The following is a 23873-nucleotide window of genomic DNA, read 5'->3' as shown; positions in this document are numbered from 1 at the left end:
AGTAGCCTTTGTAATTTATGAATTACATTATTTTATTCTTCAAATTAAAAGTCACTTACAAAGGCACAAAGAATAGGATACAAAATACAAAGCTAATTTTGTCATGCTTTTATACTCAGTGAAAATGAGTATCTAATTTACTATAGTATTTAAGTAACAGGTGTTTTAGGGAGCTGTACACTCACCATAGCTGTTAGTTACATATTTGTAGCCACTGTCTCACCAACCCTGTTAAGAAGGAAGCCATAGTACAGGGAAGGTTAAAGGTTAAAGAATTCTTTTGCTGAATGAAGGCTTGGTGGATAATAAGGATAATAAAAACAATAATAATATTTAGCAATTGTTATTGAGTTCTTCGGAGAAGGCAGTGGCAACCCACTCCAGTACTCTTGCCTGGAAAATCCCATGGATGGAGGAGCCTGGTAGGCTGCAGTCCATAGGATCGCGAAGAGTCGGACACTACTGAATATCTTCACTTTTACTTTTCACTTTCATGCATTGGAGAAGGAAATGGCAACCCACTCCAGTATTCTCACCTGGAGAATCCCAGGGAGGGCAGAGCCTGGTGGGCTTTGCCATCCATGGGTTCGCACAGAGTTGGACACGACTGAAGCAACTTAGCAGCAGCAGCAGCAGCATTGAGTTCTTATTACATGCTGAGTATTGTGACCTTGTAGAGTTTGAAGTCAACAAAAGGGAATTATTCATCTCATAATTCTCTGTTGCTGTGGTCTGAAAGAAAATACTGGATTGGCTGGACTGTCAGTCTGATCCCCCCAAAAATGTGTGTTTTATGGTGGCTTTTGGTTCTTATGTAACTAATTTTTTCTTTTATAATTCTACAGGATTTGGTTAAGCAGTATAATACCTTAATAGAAGAAATGCTTCAAGTCCTCATCTATATAGTGGGTAAGAGTAAAAGATGTTTTGAAACAGAGCATGAGTTACTTTATAGAGAGAACATTAGTAAGAACTCTAAGTTACTTTGTTCTTCTCCCAAATATAGCAGAGAATATTAGAGATTGACATGACTAATGTGATTGATATGTTTAGAAACTCACCTTTAGAAAAACACAGCTATTACATCTTCATTTTTCAATACCTGATTTGTAATTGTTTGGACTTGTTTGTAGAGGTCTGGAAAATAAGTACCCTAGTTAGAAACGTAGATGTAAAATAACTATATGCTAAGGGCTAAAAATTTTATATATATATATGTAAAATTTCAGTGTAACATCATCTAAGTAAGATGTATTTGCATCCAGTTCTATTAAATTATTTTGTGCCAATATTGGCCTTACTTCTGCTTTTATATATTCTATATTATAGTCTCTTGATTTTACCAGCTGTGTAAAAGTTCTTAACTTCTTATTCTGGCTCTTGTTTTTTACTTTACTGTTGGAGACACTGCTTTGTATTAATAGTTCCTGGTAAGGATTCTAGCCATTAGCCAAATCTGAAAACATGGGTATATTTTACTTGCTGTTTGTCAGGGGCTAGTTGCTGGACTAGCTGCTTGTCTCAGCAGAAAATGTGGTAAACCTTCATTGCCACATGAGATGTAAATCTTTCAGGCACCAACTCTTCTGAAATAATTCCAGAGTATTCCGTAGGAAACTTCTGGAAAAAAATGGACAAGTTAAAAATGTGCAAAATATTTTTAAGTTGATGATATACATTACTAGATTACAAAACTTGAGGGGAATTTTTATGTTTGTTCTTGGAATACTATGAAGAATTTCTGCTACTGCATATTAATACCATATATTAGAGTTGTCAATAGGTTTTGGTATTTTATATTTTCACTATTTTACTATTGCTATTATATTGCTGTTATTTTGTTTACCTAAATTCATTGGATATTTCCTTCGATGTCATTTTATTTTTAGTTAATACTTGCTACATTTCTAAGTTTATTACTTTTAAGAGCCATCATTTTTTAAAAAGTGTATGTATGTGTAAAATCTCTGGTAATATTACAGAGAAAACATCAATAAGTGTAAAAGATTTGGATTAAGAATCATAAGATCTAGTCTTGACCTTGCTATAAACTAACAAAAGCTAGTCTTGACCTTGCTATAAACTATCAAGAGCATGCCATTTACATTTTCAGGGGCTCAGATTCTTGATTTGTAAAATGTAAAAGTAATCTACATGATCTGTAAGATTCTTTCTAGCATGAAACTTACAGAGGGTACTGTTCTAGGGAAAAAATGAAAATTACAATGTATTTAAAGAGTAATGAGTCTGTTGAGAGTGAATTAAACTAACAAAATCTCATTGTTTTGCTGATTTGTAGAATTCAGATCTCTTAGACAAAAAAAAAAAATCCTGTCTTTGTACTCTAATTACCCTCTTATAGATATATCACAAGACTTTGTACACATTTAGTATTGAAATCATTAAGTACTATTGAATGCTGTGGCGTAAGATCAAATATATCAACTCTTCTTGAGGCATTGGGAATTAGATGCTGTTGACACCAGTGACATTCCCATAGTTAAAATTAGCTGTTTTCTGTCTCCATTTGGCAGTTTATTGAGATAAAAAATAGAAATCTGATCATGTGGTCATGCTGGCAATAGCATCCATTTCTGACACACATTACTGTTTTGTCATTTAGCCTATAGAGACATTTTTAAGTATTTTGTCTTTTAGTTTTCACTTTGTTCTTTCTTAAATAACAAGTAGAGACAAACTTGAGAAAGATCTTGAAAGAAAAGCTGTTGTTTCATGATCTTTTGTTGCTGCTGTTCAGTTGCTTAGTTGTGTCTGACTCTGTGACCCCATGGACTACAGCAAGCCAGACTTCCCTGTCCTTCACCATCTCTTGGAGCTTGCTCAAACTCATGTCCGTTGTGTTGGTGATAACATCCAACCATCTTGTCCTCTGTCATCCCCTTCTCCTCCTGCCTTCAATATTTCCCAGCATTAGAGTCTTTTCCAATGAGTGAGTTCTTTGCATCAGGTGGCCAAAGTATTGGAGCTTCAGCTTCAGCCTCAGTCCTTCCAATGAATATTCAAGGTTGGTTTCCTTTAGGATTGACTGGTTGGATCTCGTTGCTGTCCAAGGGACTCTCAAGATCTTCTCCAACACCACAGTTAGAAAGCACCAATTCTTCAGCGCTCAGCCTTCTTTATGGTCCATCTCTCACAGCCATACATGATTACTAGAAAAACCATAGCTTTGACTATACAGATCTTTGTTGGCAAATTGATATCTTTGCTTTTTAATATGCTGTCTGGGTTTGTTATAGCTTTTCTTCCAAGGAGCAAGCATCTTTTAATTTCATGTTGTCCCATGATGGCCACTACCCTCTTTTCTGTTTTTTTGATTAGTAATACATGCTTATTTAATTGAGGGGCTTTGTTTATAATATTTGAGTGTGTGTGTCTAAGTTAAGACAAGCCCTGTGTTACTCAGATCTCTGTATTTTTCTTCCTCTTTCAGCATATAGACTGTTCAGGTTTAGAAACATGTTCAAATAACTTTTGGTCACTCTCTCATAGATTTGATTTAATGTAGTGTTCTTTATTTACGTGGAAAGCAATTAACTCTTACTTTTTCTTTTCATTTTTGTATTAGGAGAGCGTTACGTACCTGGAGTGGGAAATGTGACCAAAGAAGAGGTCACAATGAGAGAAATTACTCACTTGCTTTGTATTGAACCCATGCCACACAGTGCCATTGCCAAAAATTTACCTGAGAATGTAAGTCCAGTTTTGTTTTTTTACTCCATTCGCATCAAGATGGAATAGTTTTTTCTTTTTCTCCAATTGGAAGCTCTTGAAGTTTTAGGAAAATCTCTTTGATTTTCAGATATAAAACTCTCACCATTAATTTTTTAGTGGTATAAACCTTAATTCTGGGCTTTGGGGCATTAGGTAACATTTTAGGGATATTCTGGCTATTTAGAAAACACCTTAGAGCAATAAACTCTTTAATTTTTTTACTTTAACCTAAATTTTCTCCAGAGGAGGAGATAACTTTGTGAAATACTGAAACTATTTGGGTGGTGTGTTAGTCTGGGTCTTCTGAGAAGCAGATGTCAAGACAAAACATTTAAGTTTTTATTAGGAGTAATGACTGTGAGAGGATTGATGAGGGAGCTGGGAAAGGCTGGGGGAGCCATCAAACTGTAGTGCAAGTCTGATCCCAGATGAAGAAAGAGGGAAGGAAGATTAGGTAGGAATGTCCTGGACTGCTGGGTAGTCTAATCAAGATTTGGTGCCTTCCCACGCCTCCCTGAGTGAGCCTGCATTAGTGTCTCTGTTCCTCTAACTGGAGGTCTGCAGGGTGCATTCTCATAGCCGTCCCAGGTGATCTTTACATTCAGTGTTGTTGATATTTAAGCAGTAATCCTACAGATTATAAGTCATACTTTTAACACATATTTTTAAATTATGCATTAGAACAATGATTCTTATAAGAGGTTAAACTTACCTTTACTATCAAGGCTTTCCAGAGAAGTAGAATAAAAATAAGCCTTGACTCTTGGTCATTTTTCTTCCAAAATATCCATAGTGCTTTTCTAGTTTCACTGTTAACTGATTCTCAAACTTTAACCATATCACCTTCATAATTTCTGCACATCTGTCTACCAATTTTAGAAATTACTAGTACATTTTAAAATTAACTTACATTTTCCCTTAGCATCTTTTTAAGCAACAATACAATGAAATAGTAGGTTTGACATTCTAGATTAATTTTTTCTTAATACATGTTAAGATAAATGAATGATTGTTCAAAAATTTAAGGATATATAACTGTGCCACCTAAAATCAATTTCACATACCATCAGTTCAGTTCAGTCACTCAGTCATGTCCAACTCTTTAGGACCCGATGGACTGCAGCATGCCAGGCCTCCCTGTCCATCACCAACTCCCGGAGTTTACCCAAACTCATGTCCATTGAGTCAGTGATGCCATCCAACCATCTCATCCTCTGTCATCCCCTTCTCCTCCCGCCTTCAATCTTTCCCAGCATCAGGGTCTTTTCCAGTGAGTCAGTTCTTCGCATCAGGTGGCCAAAGTATTGGAATTTCAACTTCAACATCAGTCCTTCCAATGAATATCCGGGACTGATTTCCTTTAGGATGGACTGGTTGGATCTCCTTGCAGTCCAAGAGACTCTCAAGAGTCTTTTCCAACACCACAGTTCAAAAGCATCAATTTTTCAGTGCTCAGCTTTCTTCACAGTCCAACTCTCACATCCATACATGACTACTGGAAAAACCATAGCTTTTACTAGATGGACCCTTGTTGGCAAAGTAATGTCTCTGCTTTTGAATACGCTATCTAGGTTGGTCATAACTTTTCTTCCAAGGAGCAAGCGTCTTTTAATTTCATGGCTGCAGTCACCATCTGCAGTGATTCTGGAGCCAAAAAAAAAAAAATACCATATTTAAATAAAATACATACAAAAAATAAATAAATACATACCATAAACACCATAAATAAATACCAAAAAAATACATACCATATTTTGCAAAAAAATAGCAAGCTTTAATGTATACCCTTACTTTCCACGGCTTTCAAGTACTTTTTTAAAGGAAGCTAAATTTCTTAATTTTTTGCAGCACTGTAGGAGCCTATGAGCTTGCTTTAGTATATTGACTAAGTCCTTATCCTGATTTTAAATGACTTCATTTAAAAAAAAAAAAAAAGATTCCTTGTTGGGACTTCCTGGTAGTCCAATGGTTAGGACTCTGCCTTTCCACTGGAGGGGTCATGGGTTCAATTTCCTGGTTAAGGAACTAAGATCCCACATGTGATGTAGCTTGACCAAAAAGAAAAAGAAAAATTTTTTGTTAAAGGGAAAGTTCAAGCCAATTTAAAAAAAAAAATTACAATTGCAGAAGCCAGCATATATTTGGACATCTACTTGCCTGGAAAATCCCATGGACGGAGGAGCCTGGTAGGCTGCAGTCCATGAGGTCGCTAAGAGTTGGACATGACTGAGCGACTTCACTTTCACTTTTCACTTTCATGCATTGGAGAAGGAAATGGCAACCCACTCCAGTGTTCTTGCCTGGAGAATCCCAGGGACAGAGGAGCCTGGTGGGAGGCCGTCCATGGGGTCGCACAGAGTCGGACGCGACTGAAGTGACTTAGCAGCATATATGTGTTTTACCATAGATCCTATTTATTTTGTTACCTTGGTTTTAGGGATTAGTTCAGCATGGACATGTGCTTAAATGATTTGGGTGAATAACATACTAGATAAAGAAAATAACAGTTTCTTTGAATTACTGGTTGTATGTGTATACATATATGGTAAATTTAGATTAAATTTCTTCCTTAAGCAATTTATACAGGCATCTTACCTCTGTTAAGAAATCCATCCCTCAAAGCTAATAGGTTTTAGACCTAATTTTTAAATATTGGAAATTGATCTTATTTTGAATTATTTTTAAAATACTCAGAAATGTCTTGAAAGGGTATTTCAGTTCACAGTAAGAGAAAACAAAGTCATTATGTGAAGGTAAAAATAACAAAAATATCGTTTCAACAGGAAAATAATGAAACTGGCTTAGAGAATGTCATAAACAAAGTGGCCACATTTAAGTAAGTACTTAATATTTATGCTTATTCTGAAAGGTAGGTCAATCTTTGTCTTGTAATTTGAATTCTTGTAGAAGTTCTGAAGTTCTTTTCTGAACTCCTAAAAGCAAAATTCAAGTGTAGACAGAAAGGGTGAGGTCTAGGGGTGCACTGAAGGCACTTAGTACCTGTATGCTGAAGAAGGGAGTGTTTTTTGGCAAATCAATGAGAGATATCCACTTTTTATGTTAGGTGACTTAATAAGTAAGCAAACCTTTCTGATAATCTCTTTCCCATCAATTCTAAGCCATGACTTCATTTATTCTATTAAATTTTCATTTTGTATACTTACTTAAAATTTTTCTCTGCTAGGATTAAAATATTTTGCAATCGTTTGTTTCTTTGAGATGTGTAAAATGGAAATAAGATTTTAAAAGGTTAATTCTTAAAATTAAAATAATTGATACTAGTAGTGAATTTCTACTTGTTATTGTCATGAACTCATAGATAAATTGCTAGTGTCAAATACCTTTAAAAATAGAATATAGCTTTTTTATGCTCTAATAATATTCACTAAGATATTTCACTTACTTTGATAGAGAGCAAAAGCTGTTTAATGTGCAGTAATACGCCTTTTGGCTTTAGTGTTTTTCCTTATAGTTCTCTATAGAGGATTTAGTATTTCATTTGAATTTACAATTTCCTAAGGACATGATATCTTAACTACTATTTTAGATTTCGCCTTTGACAATGCAAGCTTTAGTTGAATAGGCAGTCTTAGGCTTCAGAGGCTAAAAACAAAGCCTTAGCGATTAAGTAGAGCATGGGATCAGATCTACATGGTATAAAATAAACTTTTTCATATTTGTTTAAATTTCATAATTATGAGACACATCTGTTACCAGGACTTTGAGCTTACAGTGTTAAATTTTTTAGTTTATTTTCATGAAATGAAATTTGTCATTCAATTTAAGCAAGCTGAATGAGATATGATTGTTTTCTTTCTCTTGATTTTAAGATTAAATTTTAGGTTCTTACTTTGTGTTACTTTATACTTCAAGGGTAGTGCAGTTCACCTCTGTATTTTCTGTCTTTTTAGGAAACCAGGTGTATCAGGCCATGGAGTTTATGAATTGAAGGATGAATCACTGAAAGACTTTAATATGTACTTTTATCATTACTCCAAAACACAGCATAGCAAGGTATGAAAAGTTACCCTCTTCGATAAATAAACCGAAAATGCTTTAGGCTTTCCAGCTCCATAGACAATCCCCTGGTTTTTCTGTAGTTTCATACTGGTTTTCATTATTAGAGGGCATTATCTTACCCAAGAAATTAAAATTGAATCAATAATACTATCTAGTATGTAGTCACTATTCAAATTTTCCTGATTATACCAAAAATATTCTTTATAATTATGTTGGGGTAGGAGGATTCAATCAAAGATCATGCACTTCATTTGCTGTCATGTTTCTATAATCTCCTTTAATTGGGAATACTCTTTTTGCCTTTTTTTGTTTTTCATAACATTCACATTTCTGTCAATGTCAACTAGTATAGGCTAGTTGTCTTTTAGAATACCCAATATTCTGGATATGTCTAATTTTATTCCCATGAGTAGATTCAAGTTAAGCATTTTGGAGCAAGAATACTACATAGGTGACATATTGTATCTCATCAGTAGACGCATAATGTCTGTTTGTCCTATTAAGGATGATGTTAAGTTAGATCACTTTGTTAAGGTGATGAGTGAAGTTAAGTTAGATCATTCAGTTAAGTTTGATGTCTGGCTTTGTTGTTATAAAATGAATGAGTTCCAGTTTTTAGTACAATGCCCTGTATATAATAGACGCTAGGTAAATATTGTTGACTGAAAGAAATGGGGAGCTAAATTAATGATGAGGATTATTACCATCTATTTTGCAGTGACCTTCCCTAGGACGATGATTTTGTTTCTGGAATAAGGTAGCATTTGCATACATATTTCAGTATGTAAAGTATTTTGGTAGGTTTCCTGCCTACTTTAGAGTACTCCATTTGTTTCATGCTTGTCAAGTGTTATATTTTAAGATAGGCCTTTTTTTTTTTTAATATATATAGGCTGAACACATGCAGAAGAAAAGGAGAAAACAGGAAAACAAAGATGAAGGTAAAAGTGAGATTCTAAATTGACTGACTTTGTATTCTGATTTTGTAGCAGCAAAGCATATAGTGTTTTGTTTTTGTTGTTTTTTTAAGTGAGCAACTAATGGAATGCAAAGAACCCTTTGTTTCTTGTTGACATATTAAGACATAGCGTACATCAATGGTGATAGAATTTTAAATTTTAACAAATGGAGTTCATTTTGGGCGACTTACATAGTGACTCATATTTCCCATAGTATTAATGTTTTCAGTGCTTTAAAGATAATAAAGATCCTATGTTGTTTTGCATATAGTATATGATTCTGGTATTTGAAATTTAACATGTCTGATAACCCAAATAAAATAGTAACTGCTTATCTCTTCTGACATTGATCTCCTCCCCACCTTAGCATTACCACCACCACCACCTCCTGAATTCTGCCCTGCTTTCAGCAAAGCAGTTAACCTTCTCAATTGTGATATCATGATGTACATTCTCAGGACCATATTTGAGCGGGCAGTAGATCCAGATTCTAACTTGTGGACTGAAGGAATGCTCCAGATGGTATGTATACTGAAAATATTTTCTCTCTTTCAGATACTTTCTCTACTTCATAGAGGTCTTCAGGGCCTGGAGAAGTCTACCTTTCTGACCTTCAGTTAGAACCACAGCTAGAGCACCTGAGACCTAAAAGCCATTGAAAACAGCTCAGATGTGGCAGAGATTTTCTTGTGACACAGTCTCAGACTTTCAGGATCCTTACTCTTGGGAATAATTTACATTAAAAAAAATAAATAAAAACAGAGGAAAAATGGAAAAGGCCTATTCCTGCTAATAATAAATGGGCATGTCATTATCGTATCACAGTTTCCTATATTTTTTGTTTCACATGTACTGTTTCATAGAGTTGTTTGAGACTTAGCTCATTAAATGGAAGCAACTATTTTTTTCTCCATAGTGTTATAGATAAGTTACTTAATAATGTCACCTTTGGTAGCTATAATTGGTACTTATTTAGCACCTGCCTAACTGAATTTCCTTGACTGTTACTGATCTAGAGGCTGTAAATGATGTCATACTCTATGTGTGTCTCACATTTTTTCAATAACAGTGATAAATAAATGCACTAAAACTTTCAACCCATAGAGACATATTTGAAGTCAAAAGTTAAAATTTTTCTTTCTGCCTCCTAGCACCCTGTCTAAAAGGTTTGTGTCTTTTGGAATTAATTCCGCATTAGTGCATATAGGCCTAACACATGCTCAGTAGCTGCATATTCCATTATGGACATCTATGATGCATTTAACTATCTCCTATTAATATGCTTTTAGGTTGTTTTTAGGTCTTTGTATAACAAAGAACTGGAGAAGGAAATGGCAACCCACTCTAGTATTCTTGCCTGGAGGATCCCATGGATAAAGGTCCATGGGGTCACAAGAGTCAGACATGATTAGTGACTAAACCACCACCAACCATAACAAAGAACACTTTCCAGGTGGCTCAGTGGTAAAGAATCTGCCTGCCAGTGCAGGAGATGTGGCTTCAATCCCTGAGGAGGAAATGGCAACCCACTCTAGTATTCTTGCTGAGAAGATTCCATGGACAGAGGAGCCTGTCAGGCTACAGTCCATGGGGTTTCCAAAGAGTTGGAGATGACTTAGCAACTAAACAACAGAATCCTACTCATGAGGGCACACACACACACACACACACACATAATAAAGAACACTAAAATGAATGTTGTATTTGTATACTTAAGTAAGTGAATCTGTCACACTGATTCCTAGTTCTGGGTCTATACGTTTACATTACTAATAGATATTGTCTACTTGGCTTCCAAAAACATCATACTGGTTTACTTTCCCATTACCAGCGCGATGAGAAATGCCTGCTTCCTAACACTTTTGTCACTCCTGTATTATAATAAGCTCTAAAATTTGCCATTTTAATAGGTGAAAAATAGATGATCTTGTTTGTTTCACTTACATTTCTTTAAGTGAGGTTGAACGTTCTTTTTTTTTTACTGTGCCATGCAGCTTGCCCTGAGCAAGGATCTAACCCAGGCCAAGGCATTGGAAGCCTAGAATCTTAACCACTAGGCCACCAGGGAACTCCCAAGGTTGAACATTTTTCATATGTGTATATATCATTTCTTTCTCTGTGAACTGTTTGTTCTTAAACTTTGCACATTTTTTTACCTGTTAGATTGCTTACTTTTATACCTCTATTTAAAATATACTTACCTGAAGAAGTGCAGTTCTAAAGATCTTGTCCTATTTTCCTCTTTCAGGCATTTCACATTCTAGCATTGGGCTTACTAGAAGAAAAGCAACAGCTTCAAAAATCTCCTGAAGAAGAAGTGACATTTGACTTTTACCATAAGGCCTCAAGTATGTTTTAGTATCATTTTCAGCAGTTTTAGCTAATTGCCAATTTGTAATGGAAAATTTAATTCTAATGGAGTTTTTTTTCCCCCTTATTTATTTTTTTAATCTATTTTTTAATTGGAGGAAAATTGCTTTACAATGTTGTGTTGGTTTCTGCCATACAGCAATGCAAATTAGCCATAATTATACATATATCACCTCCCTCTTTAGTTTCTCTCCCCTCCTCCCATCCCACCGCTCTAGATCATCACAGAGTGCTGGCTGGGCAACTTCTCACCAGCTATCTATTTTACACATGGTGGTGTACATATGTCTGTGCTACTTTCTTCATTTGCCTCACTCTCTCCTTTCCCCACTGTGTCCATGAGTCTGTTCTCTGTCTGCATCTCCTTTCCTTCCCTGAAAAGAGACTTGTCAATACCATTTTTATAGATTCCATATATATATATTAATATATGATATTTGTTTTTCTCTTTCTAACTTACTTCATTCTATATAATAGGCTTTAGGTTCATGCACCTCACTAGAACTGACTCAGATGTGTTCTTTTTTTATGGCTGAGTAATATTCCATCTTGGGGCTTCCCTTGTACCTCACTTGGTAAAGAATCTGCCTGCAGTGCAGGAGACCCGGGTTTGATCCCTGGGTTGGGAAGATCCCCTGGAGAAGGAAATGGCAATCCACTCCAGTATCCTTGCCTGGAAAATCTCATGGACAGGGGAGCCTGGTGGGCTGCAGTCCATGGAGTCACAAAGAGTCGGGCACGACTGAGTGACTAACTCATAATATTCCATTTTATATATGTGCCATATCTTCCTTATCCATTCATCTGTCAATGAACATCTAGGTTGCTTATGTGTCCTACGTAAATAGTGCTACTGTGAACATTAGGATACATGTGTCTTTTTCAGTTATGGTTTTCTCAGGGTATGTGCCCAGTGGTGGGGTTATTGGATCATATGATATTTTATTCCTAGTTTTCATACTGTTCTCCATAGTGGCTCTATCAATTTACATTCCCACCAACAGTGCAAGAGGGTTTCTGATAAAGTTTAGTTAGTCCTTAAGACAAAAAACTCTGAAATTGCTTTAAATCTTTTCCTAGCATCTTCAGTTTTTAAAATTTTCAATAGTGCAAATAATGTTTTTTAATCCTCACAACAATCCTTTTACTGCACAATCTCATCCCCCTTTTGTGGAGGCTGCATACACTGAAGGTTTCTTACTTTCATTCCTTGTCACAGTATTATCAAATATATGCTGCTATATCAACCATAATATTCAGAGTTCCCAACTATGAAAGTTTTGATGTTTCTGAATTTAAAATGATTGCAGAAGTCTGAGTGAATGATAATGTGTTTTGCATCGTTTTCAACCTGAAAGAGCAGGATAGGTTTAGATTAGATTTTTGTTAAATGCTACGTCATTAAGACAGTTTTTTCAGAGCACATTCCAGGAACATTTGATTTATAAAATCAATAAGAGAAAAGCATCTCATTTTCTATTTAAACACTTTTTTTTTTTAGATTCTTGCATACAGCCTAAACCTATTCAGTTTATAGGTATGACTGCTCTCACTTCCATATTTTGGGGTGCTTTGTTTCTCAGTAAGTATTTTTACTAGACAGCGAGCAAAGTAGAGGAAAGGCAAGAGACAGATCACTAAGGGTACTTTTCACTTCACAGACCCAGTAGAAGATGTACAAGAGAGACCTAAAGTAATTCCAGTTTTTCAAGTTATTTAATTTAGTATTTGGTACTTCGTGTGATTGCGGAGTCTTCCATTGAAAAATTAATGTAGCTAAGGGATTGAGTCCAAACTTTATCAATGTGAATAACATTAACTGTAAATTAAAATTTATATGTAATTATGAAGTACATGTTAATGATGTAGAATTTTTGTGTTTTAAAAAAGGATTGGGAAGTTCAGCCATGAATGCTCAGAATATACAAATGCTTTTGGAAAAACTCAAGGGGATTCCACAGTTAGAAGGCCAAAAGGACATGATTACGTGGATACTCCAGGTAAACTTAAAAATAAACGAATCATATCTGGTTTAAATATTTAAGAATCCTCTGCATGCCTCTAAGATTAAATCATAGTATTTGCTAATTGTAAAATTATTTATTACTGATCTTCATGGTCACTTGTAATTTTTCATGTTAGTAATACTAATTTGCTGCTGCTGCTAAGTCGCTTCAGTCGTGTCCTACTCTGTGAGACCCCGTAGACGGAAGCCCACCAGGCTCCCCCGTCCCTGGGATTCTCCAGGCAAGAACACTGGAGTGGGTTGCCATTTCCTTCTCCAATGCATGAAAGTGAAAAGTGAAAGTGAAGTCTCTCAGTCATGTCCAACTCTTTGCGACCCCATGGACTGCAGCCCACCAGGCTCCTCCATCCATGGGATTTTCCAGGCAAGAGTACTGGAGTGGGTTGCCACTGCCTCCTAGAGTTACACTATTACAATCATTGATCATATATCAAACTATACATTTGGTCAGCTGTTTCAAGTCTAGTCATCATTTCCGTTGAAGGTTCAGTCATATACTTGGTAATACAAAAAATAGTAATCTTGTGAAACAAGCAAAATACAAATGGTATAGTTAATAACATTAGTGGAATTAAAAGTAAATATTTTAGCTGTGAGCCTCTCATACCAGTTTTTTTTTTAAAGATTGTCAAGACTAGGGAATGGGTCACTTAGAGCAGTAATCTGATTTTTCATGTGGTTCAAATGTGTTACATTAAAGGATTTATCAGGTACAAAAATACAGCGTTCAGTTTGAATTATAGCACAGATATCTCCCTGAGATGCTGTAAGGTGTCAAGGGTCTTGCAGTTGTGTAGCACTGCCTTTCTTATCATAGAGATCTCAGAATTCAATAGGCTAATAGCCCGGTTACTATCATTTAAAGCTTATGAAAGTTGTCAAGGCTTAGATGTGGTCAGTTACATCCTGCAACCCCATTGAAGGCACACACACACACACAAGCTGCTAAATGGTTATACCAGTAGAATACAGATCTTTGACCCATTGGGATCATACCAGTGGTAGATTGGTTGGGGTTACCTGTAATTTGTTAACATGTATGACCTTAAATTCATGGGAATCCCAGGCTACACCTTTGTATCATCCCTGTAGATGTCAAGGCCATAAATTAATGCCACAAATCCACTGAGTTCTATACCAATCACTCTCTCTAAGGGTAATAACAGGCATAGTTCATAAAGCACCCAGCCTTGTCTCATAGTTACCAGGTTGATCATTTTTAGTATGATTTAACCGTTCCCGACATAGAGGAGCCTTTAAACTTAAATGACCATAGCCTGGTGTTAACCATGTTGATCCTCCCCATAATTGTAGGAGTTTTCCTTTTAATAGATGAGAAGTTAATTTTTTTTGAGACTTAGCTCATCACTCCAATTGAGTTTAAATGACCCTAAGAGGAAACTTAAATCTATGGCCAGCTTCTGAGCAGGTATTTTTAATTGGCCAGGTGAGAGGATCCCATCTAGAATTATTATGAATAGATAGAACAGGACATTTCCCTATGTTTTAGTGGAGGAGTCTTTTTAATAAATTAAAATTTGTTTTATTAGTAAATATGTATTGTAAAACTGCTATGTGCCATGCTCATTTCTAGGCTCTGAAAAAGACAGATAAGGTGCTTGTTATCATAGAGTATACACTGAGGTACAGACAATAAACAAAAAATACCAGGATAATTCAGTAGATAAGTAGGGGCAACTTTATATGGGTAATCAGAAAGGCTGGCTTTAGGTAGTAACTTGGAACTGAAAGACAGGGAGCCAGTCTTACAGTAATCTGGGAAGGTACTCCAGATTGAGGAGGCAGCAATGCAAAAGCTCTGAGGTGGCCAGAGAGAAGGCTAGTGTGACTGGAACATAATGGGGGAGGTAGAGAAAGGTAAAGTCAGGCAGCAAAGTCAGAGGCGTTGCCAGGGGCCAGGTCATATAGGATCTTAGAGGTCAAGGGTAAATGGATTGTAGGGACAAGAATAAAAACAGGAACACCATTAAAAGGACTGCAGTAAACCTGGTGAGAAATGAGGCATGACATAGGCTAGGGGGCAGATGGCAAGAAGCTGGACTGATTCAGGTATAATGTGGCAGTAGGAACTATAGAACTTGCTGATAGATTTGATGGAAGGAATGAGAGAAATCAAAGATGACTTAACTTGGAGCTTGAACTGTTAAGTGGATGGCAGTACCTTTGAGGAGAAGTTGATGAGGTGTAGAGAGGTCAGGAATGTTACTTTAATGGAAAACCCTCCAAATGGAAACATGAAACCAAGGTTATGAAGTTTCTTCTCACTGTATTTATTAAAATATTTTTATGTTATCAGCTAGATATTATTTTGATAATTAGAATATAATGTTTTTTGCCACATTTATATCAATTGGAGATCTTTGTACTGCTTTGTAATTCAAGCAGTCTGTTCTTTTGATTACTTAATCAGAAATACTTCTTAAACAAGTGTGATATAATTTGATACGCAACTATAACACAATGTTATTACCAAGATTTTTCTTGAAGCAGATTTCATAATTTAGTATTTTTCTTAAACTTACCAATATGATCATTTTAAAATATAAAACAAAAACAAAAGAAGTGAAGTAGATAACTATTTTATAGATTTCATTCATATGTGGAATATTATGGGGAGGGAGGAGGGAGGAGGGTTCAGGATGGGGAACACATGTATACCTGTGGTGGATTCATTTTGATATTTGGCAAAACTAATACAATTATGTAAAGTTTAAAAATAAAATAAAATTTAAAAAATTTTAAAAATAAATAAATAAACGAATAGATCAAAACCAATCACATATATACAGAGACCAGAGTAGTGATTACCAGAAGGAAGGGAGTAAGGGGAGAGTGAAATGGGCAAAGGAAGTCAAACTGTATCATAACGGATGGAAACTAAGCTTTTGATGTGAGCATGCTATAGTGTATGGAGATGTAGAAATACAACATTGTGTATGTGAAACTTGTAGAATGTTATAAGCCAATGATAACCTCAATTAACAAAAAGTGAACTGAACTGTCATTTAGTCCAACATTTATATCCTGTGTAAATGGTGTTATAAATTGGAGATCTGGCCCTGAAAGTTTATTTTTCTATTACATACCAAAGTTCATTGTCAAACTATATGAAAAGCACAAATGTCTGATCTTACAAACATTAGATGATAATCCAAATGATTAAAGTTTTAAGTTCTTTGTGGGAGGTTTCCCACATGAAACTGAGGCTCTTTCAAAATATAAATACTGTAAGTTTTATGGATGTGATATCTTATTTCTGGAATCTTAATATTTATTAATAAAAATGAGATAGCTCTTCCTGGGCACTGACTGTGGAGGTAGCCATCTCCTACTTGGCATTATGGCCACTCTCATAAAGCCCAAGATTGTCAAAAAGAGGACCTGAGGACCAAGAAGTTCATCTGGCACCAGCCAGGGCAATATGTCAAAATTAAATGTAACTGGAGAAAACCAGCATTGACAGTGGGATGCCAGAAGACTCAAGGGCCAGATAATGTTGGGAGCAACAGGAAATCAAAGCACATGCTACCCAGTGGCTTCCGAAAGTTCCTGGTCCATAACATTGAGGAGCTTGAGGTGCCGCTAGTATGCAACAAATCTTACTGTACACCAAATCTTATTGTACAAACAAATCTGTCTCCTCCAAGAAGTGCAAAGCAGTTGTGGAGAGAACAGCCCAGCTGGCCACCCAAGTCACCAGTCCCTGTGCCAGGCTGTGCAGTGAAGACGAGTACACAACACATGTGCATGTTGTGTCAATAAAACCGTAAAACTCAGACATGAAAAGAGCAAGATAGATCTGTATAAGCTACTTGCAAACACCTCTAAAGATAAATGATTCAGTGAAAATGGAAAGTAGGAAACGACATATACTAGTAGGATCAGTTTTTATGAGACTATATATAAAGAAATATATATTCTAATTTTTTTTCCTGCAAAGAAATGCTAATTATCTTTAAATTTAGTTGATTTGGGCGAGAGGGACTGGCATCAGGAAGAAAAGATTTCACTTTCCGTATTATATCTTTGTCTTTATGTCTTTGCACTAGCAATGTTATTTGAAATTAAAAAAAAAAAAAATTCCCCTAGAAAACAGAGGTATGCTTATCCTGCAGACTGATTCTGCTGATTTTTGCTGTCTTCAAACTTCTTTTTAGCTGAATTGCTACTTATTACGTATTTATATGTATGTATGTATGCATGTGTGTGGGTGTGAGTGTGTGTGTAAACAGCTTAAGTCAAAAACATTTAGAAACATGACAAAATCAGATGAGTTAATTTTTCTGTTCTGCTCAATTTAACCAAACTTTAACCAGACTTTTTTTTTTTTTTAACATTTCATCTGTTTTTCACAGATGTTTGACACCGTGAAGCGATTAAGAGAAAAATCTTGTTTAATTGTAGCAACTACATCAGGATCAGATTCTATTAAGAATGATGAGGTAATAACATTATAATGACAGAGATATTCATCTCTGTCTTTGAACTTCACTGGCATGAGGGACTGCTTCTGTTACGTTACAAGGAACCTATTTATTGTAAGGTATATAGGAAAAGCAGAGGAAATTGCTTTTCAATGGAGCTCTGTTGAAAAATACCATATTTTATTAATTTTTGAAGTATTTTAATATCAGAAGTTGGAATGTCTTACAATCCATGCCTTCTTATTATTTAATCAGCAACATTCATAGTGGAACACAGGATTATGGTGCATCTTAGGTTCAATAAAATGCAATAATATTTAGGTTATGAATTTTTCCATAGTATAATGAATCAGGTTTTGAGGATTCTAGTCTTAAAATTGTTGAAATATTTTTACTTGAGGTTATTAACTATCTTTTCTAAAAGAAAAACACTGGTCTTAAGTTAAAATAAGTAAAAAGACACCAATATATCTCAGTAATGTTGTTAACATTCTCATTCTTAGCAATGGGTCTAGGAGTAACTGTTAGACATCACCAAGTTGATTTTAAATTGATTAAATGTCAGTCGTTAAATGGTTGACAGGTGATTCAGAATTACTATTTAACTTTGTTTTTTAATATATCTGCATTGAATATGAAAGGCAGTTTGTTAGATATTTAAGGTACTTGGCCTTTTAAGTTAAATTTTTTTTTAATGAGTTAAATTATTGATGTAAACAAAAGAGCAGTTAGTTGTATGATGTCATGAAGCCTGTATGTTGATTTTGAGACATCAGATTGAATCTGAGTTTACTATAGGAAATTTTTCCTAAGTAAACAGTATATGTAGATTTTAACAATGGATTTTACCTAATTTTTGTGGTCTCTTAATACTCAGGTTACTCATGATAAAGAAAAAGCAGAACGAAAAAGAAAAGCTGAAGCTGCTAGGCTGCATCGCCAGAAGATCATGGCTCAGATGTCTGCCTTACAGAAAAACTTCATTGAAACTCACAAACTCATGTATGACAGTACGTCAGAAATGTCTGGGAAAGAAGACTCCATTATGGAAGAAGAGAGGTAAAACAAAAGCAAAACCAAAAATTAGCAGTTCAGTTTTTCTTGGAGGAAAAATTACATATTCACTTTTAAATAGTGTCTTTTCAAAATATATTTTAAAGTAAGCACAGTTACACTACTTTTAAGCTAGCAAAGGCACACTGAAACCTCTTAGTGGATGTAATTTTATGTTGATGCACAGTTAAAGTATGCAGTAAAGTTTGTCAGGAACCTTTACACACAAAAAGATATGAAGATGGAAACAGCAAAGATCAGCTCCTGTTCTCTTGTATGTGAGGGCTTTTTTAGGTGCATTTTTTAGTTCATATATTCCACCTTATTTTATATGAGTTCCAATAAAAATGACTGCTGTTACTATAGAATGGGAAAAAACAAAAACAGCTCTTCACCATGTTAGTTTTTCTTTTTTTCTAAAACAGAAGACAGTACTTAGACTTATAGTCATGGAGAACACACTGGAATATGTGTACATGTGTGTGTGCTCAGTTGTGTCTGACTCTTTACAACCCCATGGACTGTAGCCTGCCAGGCTCCTCTGTCCATGGGATTCTCCAGGCAAGAATACTGGACTGGGTTGCCATTTCCTCCTCCAGGGGATCTTCCCGACCAAGGAATGGAACCCGTGTCTCTTGTATCTTCTGCATGGACAGGCGGATTCTTTACCACTGCACCACCTGGAAAGCACATTGGAATGAGAATCAGTAAACTTCGTTTTCCGACTATATGACAATGGTGTGCTCTTAGGGAAATGAGTTAACTTTCTGAGAGCAGTGCACTGTGGGCTGTTATTTAGATACAGTAAGTAAAGGGAGGAGGCAAAATAATGGTACTTTGAAAGCATTCCAATTTAAAATATTGAAACTACCTTCCATGCTTATTTTTAAAAACAAGCTTTCAATGCTCTTTAAAATGATGTGAGTTTTGGATACTTTTAGGAAATTGTGCTTTTACAATAACAGTAGGAACATTATGCTATACATAATACATCTGTTATCCTGAAGCTGAGCACCCTGGCAAAGAATCACAAAGATTATTGACTCAATATTGTAAAGATTAAAATACATATATATGATGGTAAACTATCCTGGGATGACAACAGTAGTAAAACTAAAAACTAATACAAAATTTAAAGCAAGTAAAAGTCCCAGCCCCCTCAATATTACATATTAACAATATATTATTTGTTAAGTAATGAACAAGGGACTATTGTGTATTTATTTAAATGAGAGGTTTAAGCAGAAATGTACTCAGAATTAATTAGTGGCCCTAATGCTTTCAGAATATTTTTATTGCCTGATTGATTGTACACATAATATATGTATTGTCATTGAGAACAATTCACAGTAACACAGTAAGTTCCCTTTAACCATCCTCTACATTCCTGGTCCATCACCTATAGCCATTGTTATAAATAACTGTTGTTCTAGGTGTCTTTCTACACATTAGTAAACATGTGTATGTGAGTAATAATGAATCTTGTTTTGTGTGTTTTAGTGGCTTTTTAAAATTTTATCATACTTTGTCTGCAGCTTGCTTTTTCACTCTGTCTTTTAAATCTTTTCATGTCAATACTGATAGATCTGGAGTGTAGATTCTGCATCATTCTTCACAACTGCTGCATAGTATTACATATTATAGATATCCAGTATTTATCAGATTTTGGACACAAGGTGTTTTTCCCCTTATTTCCCAATTTTCCCATATTACAATGTGTCAGAACATTTGTCCCCTTTTGCAATTCTACAAGTTCTTCTCTAGGGTGGAATCTATTAAATGAAAGGACTGGGTTATAAGTATTTAAAATTTTAGTAGATACTACCATGCTATGCTATGCTATGCTATGCTAAGCTAAGTCGCTCCAGTCATGTCCAACTCTGTGCGACCCCATAGACGGCAGCCCACCAGGCTCCCCCGTCCCTGGGATTCTCCAGGAAGAACACTGGAGTGGGTTGCCATTTCCCTCTCCAATGCGTATTGCCCTCCAAAGTAGTTTGCCCAGTTGTCTACTCCCAGCAGTGTATAAAGAGTTCCTATTTCTTTCATTCTCACCAATACGTAAAATTATCAGCACTTGAAAATATTTGATATAATCAAGATTATAAATTTGTGCTGTTCTGAAGTTCCCTGATTAGTTAGTACTGGGTTGAGCATCTTTTCTTATGATTATTCACTAGCCTGTTACAGTTTGTCTTCCAGTTATCCTTTGCCCATCCATTTTGGGTACTCTACTTTTGTCTTACTGATTTCTAGAAGTCCTTTAAAATTATAGATATTAAAGTTTGTTCCATGTTTCCCATATTTTTCCCTGTTTAAATTAATAATGAAATTTTAGCTATAGCAAATTTTCAGTGTTAATAAAGAGAGATTTGTCGGTTTTTTAGAGTTTTAACTGTTTATATCTTGTTTAAGCAGGCTTTTCCTATCCCAGGATAACAAATATATTTTCTTGAGTACTGAATGAAATCCTGCACTCCTTTCTGCCCTCCCTCAGAGATACTCTGGTTATCTTATAAGAATTTTCACTGTGCTGTTACATACAAATATATGTAGCCATGGAATGTGTCATTCAGCCTTTTGTTTTATTTGCATAAGTGGCGACAGTTTCCCATTTTCATTTACTATTATGTCTTGGAAATCTGTATATGTATGTTCTCACATATAAAACAAGCTCAGTGGCATTTGGGCAGCAGTTCTTTTTCATGATAAATTGCAGGACATTTAGCATCTCTGGCCCTTCATCCATTAAAGTCCAGTAGTGTCCCCTAGGCCTTCAGTAACCAAAAGGTGAACTTCACCCACATGTTGCCGGATGCCTCCTAGAATGTAGGACCACACCTAGCTGAGACCCACTTTTTAAACCTGCATAGTATTCTGTATTACGTAATTTCACTTACATTGATAATGACCATTTCATTTATTTTCAGTTTGTTCGATGACACGTAATATTTCAGGGAGCTTCCTGTGCAGATAGATAGGCATTATTTTGCAGCATGGCCTGTGAAATCAGATCATATAGGTTAAATCCTAGCCCAATCACTTCCTAGATGAATCATTAAGTAAGTCTCATGCCATCTCTAGGCTTCAGTTTCTTCATCTGAAAAACAGAGATAATAATAGTACCTACCTTATAGAATTGTTGGAAGGAATGAATGAAGTAGCATAACTTTTAAAGTATTTGAAACAATGCCTCATATTGTAATTTGTGCTTTGTAAATATTTGCTCTTATTTTATTATTATTATTGTACACACTGAGTGTATCTTATGAGTTGCTAAATCATTAAGATGTATGTTTTTAATTTTAATAGCTACCAAAGTAGAATAGAAACTTAAATGCCTAATAAGTGGGAAAGGATAAAACATATGGCACATAGAGTGAGGGTGCTGTACAGCCATTTAAAAATAATGTTTCTGAAGCAATTTTTATGATAAGAAAAAATAACTAAGATATAAGTAAATAAAACAGGACAGACTCTATATATATAATGTAATCTTAATTATGTAAAAAATGTTGTAACTGGAAAGCAGACTGGGAGGAAACACACAGTGGTTATTTCTAGGTTGTGAGAATATAGTGCTTTTAGTTTTCTTCTTTATACTTTTCTAGACTTTCCAAAATTTCTTAATAAGCATGCATTACTTTTATAATATCAGTAAGTATAATTGTAATATACATTCTACTGTGTGATCTGCATTTTTTTTTTTTTTACTTTGCAACACAGAATGTATTTTCTAGTAAGCAAATTAACTGATGAAAGTCAGAAAAATTGGGGGGAGGGGCAGATTTTAAGCTAATATTTCTAAGTATGATTTTTATTTTATTATTTTTGTTCTTAAAGTTCTTGCCCTACAGTTACTTAAAATCTACCGGAATCTAAAGACAGGTGACCAAAACATATGTCCTCATTTCTGGTCGTTTCTCTTGGTAGCATCCCAGCAGTCAGTGACTACTCTAGAATTGCTTTGGGTCCTAAACGGGGTCCATCAATTACTGAAAAGGAGGTGCTGACGTGCATCCTCTGCCAAGAAGAACAAGAGGTGAAAATAGAAAATAATGCCATGGTATTATCGGCCTGTGTCCAGAAATCCACCGCCTTAACCCAGCACAGGGGAAAACCCATAGAACTCTCAGGGGGTATGTATTGTTTAATAAATGTCTTTTTGATCGTTTCTTTTCTTTCCTGTATAATTAGAAAAATTGCTATCTGAAAGAAGTTTGGGAGTGAGGTTGTATTTAGCCTTATTTGGTCAGATCACAATTTACCCATTTGTAAAATTCTTAAGTTTTTACATACCAAGTTGGCTCCTTTGTCTATTTTTTAAATTTTTGGTTAGCACAGGGCCACATTGCTCATTCTGTCTATCTAATCCTTCCATCTCCATTTCATTTTGCTGAACCATTTGAAAGTAGGAATTCATGGCATTTCATCCCTAAATGTTCCCACGTGCATTTTCTAAAACTAATCTATCCAGTATTCTTTGTCTACCATACTGGGTATAACATTTAAGAAAGTTAATAATTCAGGAATATCTTTTAATATAAAATCCATATTCAAATTACCCCCAACTGTCCTCAGAAAGTCTTTCTTTTAGCTAGACTTTTTTTTTCATTTAGGATTCAGAATGTTTCATATGTTGTTTTTGTTATGTCTGTGTTAATCTAGAATAGTCACTTGCCTTTCCTTTTTTTTCGTGATCGTAAGTTTTTTGAAGAATGTAAACTAGTTAGTTGTCCTGTACAGTGTTTTACATTGAGGATTTGTCTGATTGTTGCCATGTGACTAGGTTCTTGTTAAACATTTTTTTGGCTGAAGTACTAATTAGATAATGTGCTGTATTAAATAATTCTTACATTACATTAGGAGTTATCTGCTTTATTTTTTTTTTCTTTTAAATTTTATTTTATTTTTAAACTTTACATAATTGTATTAGTTTTGCCAAATATCAAAATGAATCCGCCACAGGCATACATGTGTTCCCCATCCTGAACCGTCCTCCCTCCTCCCTCCCCACACCATCCCTCTGGGTCGTCCCAGTGCACCAGCCCCAAGCATCCAGTATCGCACATCGAACCTGGACTGGCAACTCGTTTCTTACATGATATTCTACATGTTTCAATGTCACTCTCCCAAATCTTCCCACCCTCTCCCTCTCCCACAGAGTCCATAAGACTGTTCTATACATCAGTGTCTCTTTTGCTATCTCGTACACCAGGTTATTGTTACCATCTTTCTAAATTCCATATATATGCGTTAGTATACTGT

At 35.3% G+C, this 23873-nt stretch overlaps 1 protein-coding gene across 1 annotated transcript in view; it reads left to right on the top strand.

Moving 5' to 3' along the window:
- The window catches only part of UBR1 (ubiquitin protein ligase E3 component n-recognin 1), a 156221-nt gene that overhangs the window by 68158 nt on the left and 64190 nt on the right, over positions 1-23873 (top strand). Inside the window, exons 20-30 of the mRNA XM_010848042.1 lie at positions 846-909; positions 3587-3711; positions 6516-6568; positions 7644-7746; positions 8645-8693; positions 9079-9233; positions 10960-11059; positions 12972-13081; positions 17484-17570; positions 18430-18611; positions 22539-22744. Coding sequence (XP_010846344.1) covers positions 846-909; positions 3587-3711; positions 6516-6568; positions 7644-7746; positions 8645-8693; positions 9079-9233; positions 10960-11059; positions 12972-13081; positions 17484-17570; positions 18430-18611; positions 22539-22744 — 1234 coding nt within the window. The remainder of the gene's footprint in view (positions 1-845; positions 910-3586; positions 3712-6515; positions 6569-7643; positions 7747-8644; positions 8694-9078; positions 9234-10959; positions 11060-12971; positions 13082-17483; positions 17571-18429; positions 18612-22538; positions 22745-23873) is intronic.

Source organism: Bison bison, unplaced genomic scaffold (assembly GCF_000754665.1).
Source record: "Bison bison bison isolate TAMUID 2011002044 unplaced genomic scaffold, Bison_UMD1.0 scf7180017864259, whole genome shotgun sequence".
NCBI classification, from domain to species: Eukaryota; Metazoa; Chordata; class Mammalia; order Artiodactyla; family Bovidae; genus Bison; species Bison bison.
This window is presented reverse-complemented; position numbering and strand designations above follow the sequence as displayed.